The 19,067-nt window shown below is 39.1% G+C and overlaps 1 protein-coding gene across 1 annotated transcript; it reads right to left on the bottom strand.

Moving 5' to 3' along the window:
* Positions 1 to 3,650: 3,650 nt before the first annotated feature.
* On the bottom strand, positions 3,651 to 18,533 carry HIGD1C (HIG1 hypoxia inducible domain family member 1C). The gene is made up of 3 exons (XM_015065725.3): positions 18,259 to 18,533; positions 13,855 to 13,989; positions 3,651 to 4,220 (listed from the first exon to the last, which is right to left on the bottom strand). The coding sequence occupies exons 1-3, from the start codon at positions 18,428 to 18,430 to the stop codon at positions 4,156 to 4,158; spliced, it is 372 nt and encodes a 123-aa protein (XP_014921211.1). The 5' UTR covers positions 18,431 to 18,533; the 3' UTR covers positions 3,651 to 4,155.
* Between the last annotated feature and the right edge of the window lie 534 nt (positions 18,534 to 19,067).

Raw genomic sequence — 19,067 nt, 5'->3', positions numbered from 1 at the left:
TGTTGCATAATTATCTGATTGAAAAGAAGATTTGCCACACTGGGCTTACATTCCTGCATGGAATTGCAGTTGGCTGGAACTGGATGGTGGCTAGTCCATTTTAATGGACTATACTCAGGGTGGCACACACTTCTTCGATTCGTTTCCTTCTAGCCCCAAAGACATTGAGTTTGCAAACCCTGCAGCTTTTGTATGACTTTGAGCATCATTTTCCTCTTTCAGCTTAAAAGTGAAATATCTGACCTCTCTGTCTTATTTTAAAAGTTAGTATTGGGCACCTGGGTGGCTCAGTCGGTTGGGCGTCTGACTTTGGCTCAGGTCATGATCTCACAGTCTGTGAGTTCATGTCCCACGTCGGGCTCTGTGCTGACAGCTTGGAGCCTGGAGCCTGTGTCTCCCTCTCTCTCTGCTTCTCCCCTGCTCATGCTCTGTCTCTCTCTGTCTCAAAAATAAACAAAAACATTAAAAAATTTAAAAACAAATAAAAATGAAAAAAATAAAAAAATAAAAGTTAGTATTTTTTCAGTAAGACTTTTTAAAATTCCAGACATCGTTTATCTTCACTTATAAAGACTTGGTCCTCTAAGTGGCAGGGAGTTGTCTAAGGTAATACTTTTTAAAAATTCTCTCATTTCTATTTCAGAGGCCCTTGAAACTTCTGGTAAGAGTAGCATTTGTAGGTTAGAGTCCTTCTGATCTTAAAAATGAAACTGAATTAACATCAGTTATTAGCTTTCATTTGAAAATGAGATTTCTTTTTTGAAAGGGAGAGCATGAGCACACACGCACATACAGGGGAGGGGCGGGGGGGGGGGAGAGAGGGAGAGAGAGAGAGAGAGAGAGAGAGAGAGAGAGAGAGGGAATCTTAAGCAGGCTCCATGCCCATTGCGTAGACTGCTGTGGGGCTTGATCTCATGACCCTTGAGATCATGACCTGAGCCAAAACCAAGAGTGGATGCTTAACTGACTGAGCCACCCAGGTGCCCTGAAAGAGAGATTTTAAAAATGAGTTTCAGTATTTTAGATTTTTTTAAAGACATTTTATTTATTTAAGTAATCTCTACACCCAACATGGACTTGAACTCATGACCCCAAGATCAAGAGTCACATGCTGTTTGACTGAGCCAGTCAGCTGCCCCACAGTATTTTATATTCTTTATACACAGATAGCAACTCTAGATGAACCAATGTGGATTTTCCTGCCTCTCTTGGAAATTCAATTTCTCAGGTAGTTAGTTTCATTACCAGAGAGTGTTAGGAGAAAGAAGAAAAAGGTTACAAAATTCTGTTTTGCCACTCATAAAAAGATGAAGTGCTTGGTTAAACAGAGACTAAGTACTTGGGGGAGTCTAGCTCTCATCTCCATCCTATGGCTGTACATTAAAGGAACAGACTGGAGTTTACAAAAGCTTTTAAGTTTGGGGCGCCTGGCCCACTCAGTCGGTAGAACATGCAACTCTTGATCTCAGGTCGTGAGTTCAAGCCCCATGTTGGTGTGGAAGCTACTTAAAATAAAAATAAATTGAAAAAAATGTTTATAAATTTATCCATCAAGTCATACAACTCCTGTAATCTGAAAAGTTGATAAACTGAGTCACACCAAGATCAGTAGAGGAGACTGATTTCTAAAGAATGAGTCTTGGGTAAACTTTTTTTCTAAGTTAGAACTTTTAATCATTCTCTAATTTATATTTACAAATCTGGATTTTATATTATATGCTTTTATAGCTATTAACATATTCAATCGTAAGATAAACCTAGAAGCATACACTCACTCAGTTCCTCAGGTTTAACATTATGGAGTCAATTTATAAGAGGATGCTCTGACAATGAATATCCAGAATGTCAAAAAAATACAACAAAATAATAGTTACTGGGCAGCTGCTGCTACATAACCACATGTCCACCTCATATAAAAGGCAGTCAGTCAGTTTTGGTTCAGGTCATGATCTCACAGTTCATGGGTTCAAGCCCCATGTTGGGCTCTGTACTGACAGCTCAGAGCCTGAAGCCTGCTTGGGATTCTGTGTCTCCCTCTCTCTCTGCCCCTCCCCTGCTTGTGCTCCGTCTCTCAAAAATATATAAATGTTGAAAAAAAATTTTTTAATTAAAAAAAAAAGGCAGAGCATATTGAGGCAAATGAAATAGTTTAGCAAGTGAGGCATCAGGGGTTTCAGTAGTTAATGAAAAAAGCCTTCTCAACTTTAAACATTATGATATCAAGCCTCCAAAGTTTTGCCCCAGAAGTGTTGTCTTCATTCGGGTACTGTATTTCACCTATATGTAGGGTCCCTACAGTGACCCCTCTTCTTAACCCAAGCTAAAGTGGATAAATGAGCATCCTGCTTCTTTTCTACGCAGATGATTTTACACGTTAATTTAAATACAGTTTGTGAGTTCTCATGCATAGCTATTCTTGGTGAATAAATACTTTGCATTTCTGTTTCAAGCAATAAATATATTCAGCTCTCAGTAAAATTACAAAATTCTGGAACCTGTTGGGTGTTTTGAAAAAAGCCCATTTCTAATTAAACACTGAAGTCTATTTTTAATGCAGAGTATACATTGAGAGAATGGAATCTTTCCAGGACCCTGAATAGAAGTACTTCTCCATTGTGGAATCAACACGAAGGGTGACATTTCTATGCCTGCTGTTCTCAATCTCCCTGACCTCCATGCAACATATTAGATCCAGCTGCAGGACTATTTAGTGGAATAAAGTCGTTGGATTCTTGCCTTGCCTATTTTCCCCAGAGGACAGTGTTGCCCAAAATATGTATACTTGTTGGTGGAACAAGGAGAGCCCCATGACAGGTACAAATGACAATTTTAAAAATAATTGCCTGTGCCAATTAATACACAGAACAGTGGGGGTTAATGCCTGGACTGCAGACTTAATTTCAGATATTCCGACATTGTTTCTTTCCCAAATACTAGACTTCACCTTCCTTTCAGATGAACTCTCCACTGTAGGAAACATCAAAAAGGAAGTAACCACCACAGATAATTTTATAATGCATTCTTGATTTTTTTTCAGTGAATGCTTTTTTCATTTGTTTGTTTCTGGTTTTGCTTTTTTTTTTTTTTCCTTTCTCCCCAGGCTTGGAGTCTTAGAAGGTAGATCTGAGTCACAGATGTAATGACTTCAACAGTATAGTTAATTTTTTAGAACCTTAGGGCAGTTGTAGAGGAGTTTCAGGTCACAGGTGTAATTAACATTTAATGTCTGTTTTGATTTCTGTGTTTTCGAGTGTCATACCAGATTAGCAATAGCACTGGACTAATTCCTTTCACCCCTACCATTGTCATCTGGGGAAAAGGGATTTTTTTTTTTTAGCAATTCACCTTTGTACTCCTAGAAATGCTTTCAAGTATAAAAATGAATACATAGATATTTTTAAATGTTAAACATTTATGTTTGTGGCAAAATAGTCAAGTTTTGAGATAAGAGCAAAGCACACAATGGTAAACCAAATTTAAATAACAACATGGCCATTCTCCTCTGATGTAATTGTTTCCCATTCTCAAAAGGAACTTATGAAAGCTTTAATTACCTTGCCCTATTTGGAGAGAATTAAACAATGAATGGAGCATCATTTTTTTTAAGGTTTATTTATTTATTTTGAGAGAGAGAGAGTGAGCAGAGGAGGGACAGCAACAGAGAGACACACACACACACACACACAATCCGAAACAGGCTCCAGGCTCTGAGCTGTCAGCCCAGAGCCCGACGTGGGGCTTGAACCCACAAACTGCGAGATCATGACGTGAGCTGAAGTTGGACACTTAACTGACTGAGCCACCCAGGCTAGACCATCACATTCAATACAGATATAGATAATTTTTCTGTAGCCATTATATAACTAACTCCTAATTTTCAGATTGGTTTGATGTAATATAGATTATTTTTTGCCACTAACTAGAAAATAAAAATTCTAGAAGTCAGAAAATCATGTCCTAGGTTCTGAAAAACAACAAGGATCTTTTTGAGTTGACTATGACTCTTGATTTGGAAATCAACATAAACAATTGAGACTTGCTATACAAGGCTATGCGAATCCTGTCTCATACTTTTGCAGTATAATTTACTACATACTGAAAATTTATTCTTCAGAATAAATAGTTTTCAGAAGCCTTCTTGTCTTGTATGTAGCTTCATTTTTTGGACACATTGAAGAATCGAGGTCTAATGTAATCCTTATACATAGAATAGAGAACACCTAGAAACAAAAAGATAGACATCAATACGGTATCTATGGGAAACAAACACTGAATTTATTGTATTCTGCCTGTATTTTTCCAAAACTGTCCCTCAGTTTAGGTGCCTTTTTTTTTAAGTGACCTCTACACCCAATGATGGGCTTGAACTCACAACACCAAGATCAAGAGTCATATGCTCTACCGACTAAGCCAGCCAGGGGCCCCGTTATCCCTTAATTTAAAAACAAACAAATGCCTTCCATCTCACTAACTTTTGGCTTAGATTGTATAAGTGGCTCCAGAAAAAGAAGCCCAAAAAAGTTAGAGCCCATTAAGATCAGTACAAATCTAAATCTGAATTTATAATGTTACTATGTCATCCTAAAATTTGAATTTTAAAATATTGGTGAAAAAGAGAGAGTGGGGAGATTTGGCTAGATAATAAAATAGAAATAATAGACACCTCAACTTAGCAAACCTCTATTCAGTGTCTGCTTGTGCTCAGCATCTCAAGAGAAGCAAAACTGCTTCTAGGGGATTACAGTCTAGTGGGTGAATTAGCTGTGAGTTTAGGCAGATGACATAGATGTGGGTCTTTCACCAGGATGAGGTCCTAGGGCCATGCAGAAAAGGGTAAGGAGTCAGGGGAAATAGCGTGTGGAATAGAGTGCTTTCGTTGAATTGTGGGGATGTCAGCAAATGTTCATACCCAAAGAAAGTTAAGGAGTCCGCTCAGCTCCCATTCCCGCCCGTATCAATTATCAAGGCTTCAGATATCTAGTAGATTGTCTAATCTAAATCCTCCATTTTCTTCTGCTTTCTTACACCTCTTGTTAATATCTTCAAAGAGCGCACAGAGAATAAGGGGTCAGTAAGTTAGTTGTTCTCATCTCAACATGGTAGCCACGTGAGGCAGCTGTCTGCACAATTTTCTAACGAAACAGGAGTGTAACTATCATAGATGCATAAGATCCAAGGCAAAAATATGCTTACGTGAATCATTGTCGTATCTAGGGAAATAACATTCTCCAATGCAGAGAGACTTCTAGAACTCATTTCCCTATGCTTATTAGACACAGATAATTCTTACCTCATGCCTACCTTTTAAATGTTGGTGTTCCCTGGAGTTCCAATCTCAACTCTTTTCTCGCCTCACTCATACCTGTTGCTTCACTGGTAAGCAAGTTATTAGATCTCTCTTCTGAACATGAGACTTATAGTCATTATACTATACGTGGCATTTCCACATACATGGGTAGGTGGCTGCCAGACTTTTAAATTGTGCACAAATCAGTAATTTGAGCTTGCTCCTCAAAATGGTCATTTATTTATAAACTTATATAAATGTACTATTGGTCAGTGTGTCTATTAGTAAAGCTTTTTGGTTTTTTAATTTTTTAAATTTTTATTTTATTTTTTTGATGTTTATTTTTGAGAGAGAGACAGAATGCAAGTGGGTTGGGGCAGAGAGAGAGGGAGGCACAGAATCTGAAGCAGGCTGCAGGCTCCAAGCTCTCAGCACAGAGCCTGACACGGGGCTCGAACTCACGAGGTGTGAGATCATGACCTGAGCCGAAGTCGGACGCTCAATCCACTGAGCCACCCAGGCGCCCCAAAGCTTTTTGTTTTTAAGATAGAAATATATTCTTCCGACATACCCACGGATCTCCTTCTACATCTCCTAGGGTATGAGTACTCTAATTTAGAGACATCTGCCACAGGTACCTCAGTCAGTATAATATAGAATTAAGAGTTCAGGCCCTGGAGTAGAGAGCCCCCGTGATTGTGAGCAAGAAAGTTTTCCTCTCTAAGCCTCAATTTCCTTATCTGTAAATGGGATTATAACAGTACCTACCTCATAGGGTATTGTTTAATAAAGACTTTGGTCTTCGTCCACAGTTCCTGGCATAGAGCTTCTAAAATGCTTGGAATTTACCAGGTATGGGAGTATCTTTGTTATTCATGAGCCTCTTGGATCATACCGGAGTTTACGTTAATGGTGTGGTCCACGGTGGGCTCCTAGATAACTTCAGGATATGGCTAGTCATGCCAGGAAGACCAACTATGTGACTAGACCTCCAGGAGGGGAACAGGACTGGAGACTGAGTTGTGTCATAGGGCCAGTGATTCAATCAATGGTGCCTATGTAACGAAGCCACAATAAAAACTCTGGGTACTGAAGCTCCGTAGAGTCTCTTGGTTGGTAAACACACTGATGTGCTGGAAGGGTGGCATTCCACAGGGAGAGGGTACAGAAGCTTTGAGTTTGGGACCCTCCCAGACCTATACCCTATGTGTTTCGATTGGGCTGCTTCTGATCTGTATACTTTGTAATAAAACTGTAATTGTAAGTATAGAGCTTTCCTGAGTTCACAAGTTGTTCTAGTGAAATATCAAACCTGAAGGAGTCTTGGGAACCCCTGAATTTGTCGCTAGTTGGTCAGAAGGGCAGGTGGCCTGGGAACCCCCAATGGCTGGTGTCTGAAGTAACAGCGGTCCCTTCGGGAACCATGTCCTTAAACCTGTGGCATCTGAGGTGAGCTGCAGTGGTTGGCGTCAGTATTGAATTGTATTACAGTACACCAGGTGGTGTAAAGAGGTATTAATTATTAGGATTAAATCACTATATTGTACACCTGAAACTAACATAACACTGTATGTTATACTGGAATGAAAATGATAATAAGATAAAGTTTACCTACAAAAAAAGGTTAAGTGAGGTAGTGATACATAAAGCAATTAGAGTGGGTTCCACATCATAAACACTCATTAACTATTAGCTATTATTTTGTCCAGTACTTACTGGACTTACTCTCCTACCAACCCTGTTCTGCTTCATTTTTTACATTAGTGCAAGGCCCATCTTATATTGCATTGCCCAAACCAGAAACCTAGGAATCATCCTGGACTCCTCCTTCCTTCCTTTTCCCACGCACTTAGTTGCTGAGTCCTCAATGTTCGTAGACTCCATCTCCTCCCGTTTTCACCATTACTGCTTTAATTCAGACCCAGTTCATCATCTCATTGGCCTCTCCGTCTTTATTTTCTCCCCTCCTTTGCCAATCATCTCTAATCATTTTCTTTTTCCTTTTCACATTTTTTTTTCATGGTGAAATATAATATGCATGGAAAACAGTAGACACAAGTTAAACGACTAGATTAACAAACAGTTGTAGACTGAATACCTGTAATTGTGAGTCAAGAAATAGAATATAGCAAGCATCCTAGAAGCCTGGCTGTATCTCGCTCTCTTTTCCATAGATAACCACCGTTCTGACTTTTATGGTAACAGGTTTTTTCCTTGTCTTTATAGTGTGACCATCTGTTTAAACAGACAGTTTCATATTGCCTGTTTTTGAGCTTCGATAAGGCAGGCATCTTTCTGAGCTGCCATTCTGACTACGTTACTCCCCTGTTTAAATCTTTCACTGGCTCACTTCATCTCGTTGACTTCTCAGCTCGCAGCCATGTAGATCTATTGGGGATTTGTTTTCTATCAGGTTAGCTAAACTGTAATTCCCATCCCTGCATTTTTTCTGAGTTAGCTTGGCTCACAAGAGACATTTTGCTTGAGATTTGAAGGTAAAATTGAAGCAGTATAGCTTCTGTATTCTTTTCACACTTGGAAGGCTCGGTGCAGGGTTACTAGGCGCTGTTACAGCTTGTGCGTGTTGTTTATCTGCTGGCTCACCTTGCCGTTGCTGGGCAGCTGTCAGACCCACAGATCGTTCAGCTCCTTCTGGAGCTCCTCCTTTAGCTTCTTTGGCTACAAGGCCAGTGGATTAGCTCCATGATAGACGGCGCCAGCTTCTCCTACAGGTCACACCATGATCGAAGTTGGAGTCAGTTAGAGACTGACTCAGGTTTCTATTTCTCTGTGGGTTCCAGCTCTTCCTTGCAGATTCCAGTTTATTTTTCCTTCCCAACTGCTGCCTGGCTAAATTTAGGCTCCAGTATTAGAAACATAAGCAACAGCCTCACATGGACTGTTTAACCAGCTCCCAAAGTTGGTTAGGGTCATGTTTCTATAATAACTCCCTTTGTATAGATCACCACTCGTAGTTTTACTTCTCTGGTTGAACCCTGACTGATACAGATTTTGGTATCAGAAGCTTCCAGAGGAACATTACCATGAGTGCAGGTGCTCTGAATAGGTTCTGGGTCATCTCGAATTGGTTCTCTGGTGTGATGAGATTTAAAGATATTAATGGTCATTTTTTCCAGTAGTAAAGACAATGCTAGCAGTCCATGGCATGCTAGCAAAGCATTTTTTAAAGATTGTCGCCTATAGATAAGATACCCTTAATCAGGTGCCTGTAGAAAACAAGGCTTTGGGTGATCAAGTATTTACTGTCATAGAACATTTAGTGGAAAAGAGAAGTATAATTAGGTTGGTTTCTTCTAAGTGTGCTGGAGAACTCGGGAAAACAAAATGATGGGCTCAGGTCTTTTAACTCCTCGTTTAAAGTCCGATGAGGGGACCTGAAAGCTTTATGACTTCCCAGAAAGAAACTCAACTCCTGTAGCTGTGAGGCTGATATTTTTGAAAAACACAACACAGGGACTAATCCTGTGAGTGGCTAATCACTACAATCATAAAATTCCCACCCTCACAGAGTCTCTTTTGTCAAAGTTAGGGCATTGCTTTGGAAAGACTGGGACCCTGAAAATTAGGATGGGGATACGTGGGCAGATTTCAGTGAAAGGGAGTCCTTAAATCCCTGTATCTGACGGAGACCCCTTTCCACTCCTTTCAGAGAACGACTGAAACTTGGACTGAAAGGTAATCTCCACTAAATGAAGCTGCAATGCCAGAGCTTTCTTGGTATAATTCTAAGGTACAGCAGTGATTCTGTACTGGCAGTGATTCTTCTTTACTGGGGCAATTTTATTCCCCAGGGAAATCTGGCAATTTCTGGAGCTGTTTTTGGTTGTCACTCTGGGGGTGGGTAGGTGCTATTGGCATCTAGAGGGTAGGGGCCAGGGATGCTGCTAAACATCCTGTAATGCACAAGACAGCCCTCCACAACAAAGAGCAGTTAGTCCAAAATGTCAGTAGTGCCAAGACTAAGAAACCCTGACATTTGGGAAGGTATCCAAAGGCTTAGGGAGATTGGAATGTTAAGGTAGATTTATCCTGCTCATTCACCCCCTAAATATATCTACTCCCTTCACCAAGGCTGGGAAAAACACATTTGTGAAGGGAGTCCTGGCATCCTTGGAGAGTTCCGTGGCAACTATCTTCTGTAACCAGAAATGACGGCGGAAACTGCTAAGCTTCCTGAATTCAGTGGAGATGGTGGGATCCTGAGAAGCAGGGGTCAAGGAGCACCATTTAATTGACAAAGACGAGGAAAGTGTGATTACTGTAATGGGCAGCAAAGACTAAACAGTAATCAGAATAGGCTAAGCCACAAAGACCTTTGGCATTGTCTAATTGATTATGGTGTCCCTAGAGTTGAAAGTGGTGGGCAACATTTAAGTAGAAAAGCTCTAGGTTTGGTGAATAAAAGTTTAACTTGAATCATCACAGTAGACAGCCATGGGCCCCCAACCAATTCCCAGATTTGAGTCACTTCACAGACCCAGAGTCCCTTGAATAAAGGAGAAGTCAGATCTCCTTAAGAAAAGATGCTGTTAACACGACCAAAAAGTAAATACTATGAACAGATCTGTGGCCCTTCACCAAGATGCCTATGCATAAGGAATGGCAAATGATCACATTTGTGAGATTATGAAACACTGGCTCTGAATTGATACTAATGCCTGGAGAATTAGGGCGGTCTACCAGTCAAGCTAGGAGTTTATGAAGGTCAGGTGGTCAGTGGAGTTTTGCTGTGGGTCCATTTTGCAGTTGGCCTGGTGGGCCCCTAAATCCATATGTCATTTGGATTGTCATTTCCCCAGTTCTGGAATGTGTAACTGGAAGGGACATACTCAGCAACTGTCAGAATCCTCACATCAGTTCCCTGACCTGGGGTGTAAGGGCTATTATGGTGGGGAAAGCCAACTGTAAGCCGTTCTACTTGCCTGTATCTACCAAAAGAGTAAACCAAAGCAGTACTGCATTCCTAGATGGACTGTAGAGATTAGTGCCATCATCAAGGACTTTAAAGATGCTAGGGTGGGGACTCCTACCACATACCAATTCAGTTTGCCTCTTTGGCTAGAAGACAGATGGCTCTTGGAGAATGATAATGGATTTCTATAAACTTAATCAGATGATCACTCTAATTGCAGCTGTTGTCCAGGTGTGGTTTCACTGCTAGAGCCTATCAATACAAGCATCTTTGCTGTTTGATTCGCAGCTATGAATCTGGCTGATTGCTTTATTCTCTAGAGCTTTTAATAAAAACTACCCAAAGCATTTTGCTTTCACCCAGTTGGGCCAAGAGTATACTTTCACTATTCAGTCTCAGGGCTGCCTGAATTCTCCAGACTATACCATAATCTGGTCTGCAAGGACTTTGATCATCGCTCCATTGCACAGGACAGCACGTTAATCCATTACATTGATCTGATCTATCAAGGGGAGATTACGGTACTACTATATAATGGTAAGGTAAGGAGGTATGTGTGGAATGCATGTATCTTCTGGGCATTTTTTAGTACTCCCATGTCCTGTGATTAAAGACCATGGAAAACTATACCCAATACAAGCAGACTGGCTAAGGACCCAGACCATTTAGGAATGAAGGTGTGGGTCACCATTCTAGTCAAATAACCTGGAATAGCCAAGGTGCTTGCTGAAGGCAAAGTGAGTAAGAAATGACTAGTGGAAGAACATAGTTATAATACCAGCCATGACCATCCGACCAGTTGTAGAAACAAAGTCTGATGGGAATATTTCTTCCTTATTTTGATATGAATACATTTGTATATACATTAATTTTTTTTCTATTTGCTACTTCCATTTATCTGCCATCTAATGTAAAAAGTGTTAATAATACTTAATCTTATATTTCAGGATTTAGGTTACAGGATATCAAACAGGAATGTGACTCTATTCAAAGACAAATCAACACCACCCAAAGATGGGTAAAAGGATTTTTGTATCCTCTTTTGGGACAGAATTAGCATGTTTTTGGTTATACAATGGATGGTTGGTTTTGCCATTGTCTTTATTTGAAAGTTAAGTGTATTAAAAGAGATGTACATGGATACCAGGTTGACAAGGCCTAGTGGTAAGTTTGTGTTGTGTCAACTTAACCCTAAACTAATAACTACATTTCCAGAATTCCTTTCCGTTTATTCCCTGAGTTATTGCAGAAGAAACACTTTGCATAAGATATAGAGGACAGAAGTGAAGCAGCAGCTAAATTCATTTTTTTCTTGGAAGGCAGCACATGTTTGTTTATATGCTGGTCCACTTTGTTGGCATGGGGCAACAACTAGGAATGCATCTACTGTGGATCTGCTTAATTTCCTCCTTCACCTTTTCTGACTCCTTGGCTCGGTTCATGTTTATCTCCAAGATGAAGGGCATCATTTTTCCCTCTGTCACTCCCATCATCGAATTCAGAGGCTTAGAGATGGTGAGAAACCCACAAGGGTTCCAGTCTATCCTATGTGTTCAGCTCATCCTTGTAGCTTCCAGATTTTTCTTGCTTCTCTCACTTTACATCTACTTAAAAAAAAAAATATTGATTGATTGATTGGGAGAGTGCAAGCGGGGGAGGAGCAGAGAGAGGGGGACAGAGGATCCAAATCCTGCTCTGTGCTGACAGCCCCATGTGGGGCTTGAACTCACAAACTGCAAGATCATGACCTAAGCCAAAGTTGGGCGCTCAACTGACTGAGCCACCCACGTACCCCCACATCTACTTTTCATTTTTTTTTAATGTTTATTTATTTTTGAGAGACAGAGCGTGAGTGGGGGAGGGGCAGAGAGAGAGAAAGATACAGAATCTGAGGCAGGCTTTAGGCTCTGAGCTGTCAGCACAGAGCCCGACGCAGGGCTCAAATTCATGAACTGCGAGATCAAGACCTGAGCTGAAGTTGGATGCTTAACTGACTGAGCCACCCAGGCACCCCTCATATGGTTTAATCCTTAGGGAAGCCTCTCCTGGACTCTCAGCCCTAGTTAAATGCCCCTCCTTTCTGCTTGTGCTTCCATAGCAACAACCTGTGCTATCTCTGTCATAGCATCTGTGAGTTTATATGGTCTTCTGTTGTTGGTGTCTCTCCCTAAGGAGACCAAACTGTTTGAGGGTAGGGACTGAGTCTTATCTCTGTATCTCTAGACCAGTGCAGTGCTTTGCACATAGCAAGAGCTCAATAAATGTTTGCTAAATGATGAAAATGAGCACTGTAACTTTGTAGTGAGGCTTCTTGTATTTTGTTAACACCTGTGTATCACAGCTCATGGTAGTAAGATAATTACCATATAACTCCCTATACACAATCCCCACACTGCTCATTCCATAATCCTAGACCTACTCTTAGGCTGATTCTACTCTGCACAGCATGAAAGAGAACTAAGAACATTGTAACTTGTTTTCATTAATGTGGACCAAAAAAAAAAAAAAAAAAGATAATTTAGATCCCCAAAGTAGATTTCTTGTTAGAACTATCTGGTTTAGCTGTCGATATAACTGGAATTAACCAGATAATTTTACACCTGTTCTTTGGATTTCACTATGTTAAGTATAGCCTAATTTATAGACTGATTAAAAAAGGATTGCCTGTTGCTCAGACCGGACTAAAAGGAGAACAGATGTGGAGATTGTGGGCTCCAAAAAATGTATTCTTCCCAGTTAAACTACATCAGTAATTATATCTGCTGTTCGAATAGTCCAAGAACTATGACTGCTGCTCTTAGGTGAGCAGTAAAGGCTGGAATCTAGAACCACTGCTTTAGTTGGGTTACAGAGGGTACAAACTATTCACTGCTCCTTTCATAATACAAGATAACAGAACCCGAAACCTAGTTCTCTACCTTTTTAAAATGTTTATTTATTTATCTTGAGAGAGAGAGGGGGTGAGAGTGGGGAGGGGCAGAGGGAGAGAGAGAACCCCAAGCAGGTGCCACGCCGTCAGTCCAGAGCCCAATGTAGGGCTCGATCTCGCAAAACGTGAGATCATGACCTGAGCCGAAATTAAGGGTCAGACTGTCAAGTGACGGAGCTACCCAGGTGCCCCCTCTGTTTTAAACTGAGTTATAATCGACCTATAACATTATATTAGTTTCAGGTGTACAACAATGATTTGTTACTTCTATATGTTGTAATGATCACCACAGTAAGCCTAGTTAATGTCTGTAACCATGAATACTTACAGAATTTTTTTCTTGTGATGAGAACTTTGAAGATCTACTCTCTACTCTCAGCACCTTTCAAATATGCAAAACTATATGAACTATATTATGAACTATAGTCACCACTATGTACATGACATCCCCAGCACTTATTTATTTTATAACTGGACGTTTGTACTTTTTGTCTACTGGTTGTTTTTCTTTCAGTGCTTAAAATACCAAGAAATTAAGCCTATTATGGGGAAGCAACTTCAACCAAGTGAAGTTCATGGTCTTTCTTACCATTCCTCCTCCATTATATCATCTTAACCCAATTTTCATTTTCCAATATGATTGAATAAAATAAATAAAAATACTCACAAAGACAGCACAAGATACAAATTAAGCAGGTTACCTACCTAGAGTCACAGCTCCTACAACACATCCTTGGGCAGCAACTCTCATGTGAATAAGATGAATGGACATTTTCTGATCCCTTCTGTACTTTAACGTGTAAAGACCATAGGACACCACAGTCATAAAGCCTGCTATTCCTGTGAAAGAAAAAAGTAGAGGTTATGTAAATAGTAGGCTAGAATCCCCAACATTTAGAGAGCTGAATAAGACTGTCCAAAGGATCAGTACTTGGAAGATAAGCAGGGAAGATACCAGAGAATACTTTAAAAAGAACCATGCTGGATTTGATCCACAGATTTTTTAAAAAGACCCTTAACATTTATGGATTCAATATTTGCAGTTTCTGACTCTTCCCAGAAAACCCTGAATCATAGAGTGTAGTAATTTCTCTTTTTCCTGAGGCATGATTTCAGATTGTGCATGCTGAGAGACTTTTATTTGGGGCAAGTCACTTTAGCCAGTGAGTGAACCAACAACAAACATCCCAGCATCCATAGCTTTCGAATGTTTGCCTTTACTCCTGTCTACTTGTTATCAAATAAGGAGTAAATCTTGTAAAATGAGAACATTTTTGATCTTCTGTAAAAATGAGATATTTGAATTGTAATGAGACATGGAAAGGTATGAATATTTGCACAGGAAGTGTGTGACTCCAAAAAGAACTATGACTCTAGGAGACTCCAGAAGGGCAAATATTTTTGTATTCCCTACCAGTGTCAAGGGGTGAATATGCTGCTGTGACAACCAAGATCCTATGTAATTGGCTCTAAGACAGAAAACCAATCAACTGAATAGGAAATGTTCTAGAAACAGATTTAAAACACTGTGAGAACACTGAGAATTCATGACAAATCAAAATAACCAAATAACAGATAAAGGAGTAATTATTTAATAAATTCCATCGGTACAATTTGTTGGTATAAAGAACTAATTTGGATTTGTATCTCACAGCAGACCCTCCAAAAAAAATTCTGCAGGAGTTAGAATTAAATGTAAAAACAAAACAAAAACACCAATAAAAACAAAGAGGAACAGCATATTTGTAACATCTAAAAGAGGGTAAAATAGACTTAAGAGAAAATGATAAGGGCAAAATGCCATTTTGACATAAGAATAAAGAAAACTTTTGCATAATGAAAACATGGGTCTATTTTTTGGGTTTTCTCTCCTATGTTGTTGGTCTGTGTATCTGTCCCTCCATCAACACCACACTGTCTTGATTACTGTAGCCATATAGTAAGCCTCCATATCAGGTAGAGCGATTTCTCCCACTTTATCCTTGTTTTTTAATGTTTTAGCCACTTTAGGACTTCTGCCTTTACTTGTAAATTTTATTTTTTATTGACTTTTTAAAACTATTTTTAAAACAATTTTTAAAAACGAATTTTTAATGTTTATTTATTTTTGAGAGAGAGAGAGACAGAGTGTGAGCAGGGGAGGGGCAAAGAGAGAGGGAGACACAGAACCCAAAGCAGGCTCCAGGCTCCGAGCTGTCAGCACAGAGCCTGACACGGGACTCAAACGCATGAACCGTGAGCTCATGACCTGAGCCAAAGTAGGACGCTTAACCTACTGAGCCACCCAGGTGTCCCTAAAAAAAAATTTTTTTTAAGTGTATTTATTTTTGAGAGAGAATCCCAACGACGTGGGGTTCAAACTCACAAACCCAGAGATCATGACCTGAGCCAAAATCAAGAATCAGAGCCCAACTGACTAAGTCACCCAGGCACCCCTTTACATGTAAATTTTGGAGTAAGCATGTCTTATCTACAAAAAAACTTACTGGGATTTTGATGGGAATTACACAAACAGGTAGATCAATTTGGGGAAAGTCTTCCAATCCATGAACACAATACTACCTGTGGTCTTTACATTTATTTAGGTCCTTTTTTAATTCTTTCATTAACATTTTATAATTTTCAGCATACAGATTGCATGTATGTTTTGTTAAGCATATATCTAAGCATTTCATTGCCTTTGGAGTGACTGGAAATGAGGTTATGTTTTTAATTTCAGTTTCTGTATGTTGTTAATACATGGAAATTCAGTTGATATTTATGTAGGAGAGCAAATTTTGATTAGTTATGTTGGCACATGTATGCCTCTATAGGTGGGTGAGGATATATTTATTCCTTCAGAATCCATTTAATAAGTGGAAGTAAGAGAGTAATTGCATTGACACGTATATTTTGTAGGCCGATTAGCAAATGAAATCAAAATTAAAATGACAAAAACAGCAAAAAACAAGTAATAATAGAATAGTGGCAGGCATGTTGAGAAACAGGTACAATGCTGAAAGCTCTGTGAGTGCAGCCAACTCTATAAAGATTTCTGGAAATATATAATAAGGGGTGTTAAATCAGATGTACTTCCTGCCCTAAAAATTCATACTCCAAGGAAATAAGCAAAAGAAGCGTCAAGAAGTTGACACAAAGATCTTTATGGCTACGCTATGTATGAAGAAAACCTGAACAACCCAAATGTCCCAAACAGAGGAAGAACTGCCATAGCTACGGAAAAAATTATAAGCATAGCAAGGAGTTTCAATATGTATAATGTGTGCAGAGACCTTAACAATGATCATAAAATAATGTTAAGCAATATAGATTGTATTTATTGATGGAATGGAAATATATCTACTTATATTTAATGATGGAAGTTGTTGAAGACAATAAAAATATTTATTGGTGGAATGTAAATATATCTCTTTATAGATACATTTAATGATGGAAGTTGTTGAAGATAAATAAAAATGTTCTGTGAGTTTTCGGCACAGCTCACTCCCTGCAGCAGGAAATATATAGTAGATATTATTATTAAAATAACAATAGCTAAACAAACTATTCAATAATATATATTCAGACTTTGTCATTTATTTTTCTAGCAAAAACTTGATTCTCTTCCCTTATCAAATCAAGGCTCTGTTCTTAGTTAAATTGGTTTTGTTTCTTTTGGAGATTAAAGTCAGAACCTTTACTGTTTTCCATGTAGTGTCTCTGTGTAGTTTATATGTAATTGAATTTAGCTGGAAACACTTTTATCTTACTACTTTAATCACCCTAAATGTCTCTGGAAAAATTATTTAATTTGCAGTGGGCACAGTGATTAATCTCTCTATTCATGATAGTGATCTGTTCAAGTGGCAACAAGTTCTTGAATTGTTTTTCCAGTTAAAAATGCTAAGGAAGATGAATCACTATAACATTATTTGCTTCCATTTCTTATAGGTGCTATTATCAAGTTTTAACCAAATGAAATTAAATGTATAAACAGCATATTAGTATACAGTAAAATTTTGATTCTTTTTAATATGTGAATAATGACACGAGGTTGCTAGATTTGCAGTGGTAATAGAAACCCAATGATATACCTATTCAGAAGGTTTTAGGGAATTAATCACCTATGTCAGTGTAACTTACATAATGTAAGTCTCATTTAAATAAGTTATTTTAATAGCTTCCAGACCAAATGAACACCAGGCAAGAGGCATGGCTGCAGTATACAATAATATTGCTTGCATCAGCTAAAGCATCCAAAAGAAGAAAGAGAAAACTTAGATTTTAAAACATAATATTGGTGTTTAGATTGTGTGTGTGTGTGTGTGTGTGTCTAAGTCCACTTACATATAGTATTTGTTCTAAATGTAGGCATATTAAGTCTGTGTCGGGAAAAGACAAACAGGCTAAGCCTCCAGGTCTAATTATAATACCACTTCTTTAATCTAGAGTTTATTTAACCATCAACCTCAACATCTGGAACACTTCAGGAAACCAGCGAAAAGGGCCATTGAACATGAACATCACAAAGTTCACGCTCTCAAGTGTACAGACAAGTAGGTAGGCCTAGGCTTTTTCATTCAGAGCTTCTTTACTCTGAATTGACTCACAGTTCTTTTAAACTTGGGTAGCTAGCTTCTGGTGCCACAGAATACTAGAAGCAGAAGTTTTTGATTGCACTCAACATTAATGGAAGAGACAGAAAAATCTATAAACATCAGACACAAGAGTTTAAAGGTTGGAGTTAGCACAGAAAGAGACATACACATCTCCGTAGTCACTCTTAGACTTTCAATGTAATAAACTGGTGCTGCTAATGATCTAGTCATCATAGAAGTGTTAAAGTTCATTCAACTCCAGTTAGAGTGGCTGGGAACTAGGAATTCGAGATAGACCTCGAATGAAGAGGAGTTAAGTAAGATTTGAAGCTTCGTAATAAAAATAACATTTACTGGGGATTTGCCATCTACTAGAAACTGTTCTGAAAGTTTAACTTCTGCTTAGAGAGGCTTAGCTTCAGTTATCTTAAAAGTTCAATGATGTAAAACATCTCCATTCTCAAAGATACTGGGTAAGGCATTATTATTATTACAGACAGTTCTCCAGTGTCCAGTCAAGGCTTGTACTTACCTACGGGGACAAAGGGGGAGTCTCTAGATTTCCTAATCAGTCGTGAGAGTGGGCTTTCCTCCCCATCTGCTGACCACTGGTTATCTGAAGACATTTTTCTCTCTAGTAACAGTAGGGGATAAATGTGGTTGCTGTGAATCATTAAAAATCCATTTACCCTCTCCCAATACATTGTCGATTATGTGTTTTCAGTTTGCTTGATCTGCCTGCTTGCTCCATTGAAATAAACAGTCCTGTTTCCTTCACCCTTTTCATTATGGAATCCTTTCATCTTGTTTGGGGGTGGGGGGTAAAAGAAAAAGAGAAGTGATGATAATCAGATTCCGTGAATACAGAATGAAGACACGGATCATAACTGGGTTATTCAGTCTCCTTTCACTGCTCAGCATTTGAGAACATGGGGAATCTCAAAACTTCTTCCACAAACAGGAAGACAATGCTTTTACAAAACATTTTAAAGAATGATGGCAGTGCCACATACGCAGAATTACTTCCCGATTCACAGCTGATGGCAGAATGATCACTCCAATTCTTCAGGATGTGCAGAGCACTATAAAATGATTGAGACAGTGGAAATAATCCTCCTTGTCTATACAGGAATGAGGAAACTCACAGTCATCAACATGGCTTAGCAGTACCTCAGTCTGTTATCTGCACCACCCACTCTTTTTACCTCAAAATTCAAATACCATGGCTTCATCCTATAAATCGGTTTTCATCGGAAAATGGAACCCGGTAAGAGGCAGAAGCACCATACCTTTGGCGTACCCCACCACCTGCTGCCTGTCCCAGTGCTCCTTGAGCAGGAA

This window comes from Acinonyx jubatus, chromosome B4 (assembly GCF_027475565.1).
Source record: "Acinonyx jubatus isolate Ajub_Pintada_27869175 chromosome B4, VMU_Ajub_asm_v1.0, whole genome shotgun sequence".
Taxonomy (NCBI): domain Eukaryota; kingdom Metazoa; phylum Chordata; class Mammalia; order Carnivora; family Felidae; genus Acinonyx; species Acinonyx jubatus.
Note: the sequence above shows the minus strand (reverse complement) of the source record. Positions and strands in the feature narration are given on the sequence as shown.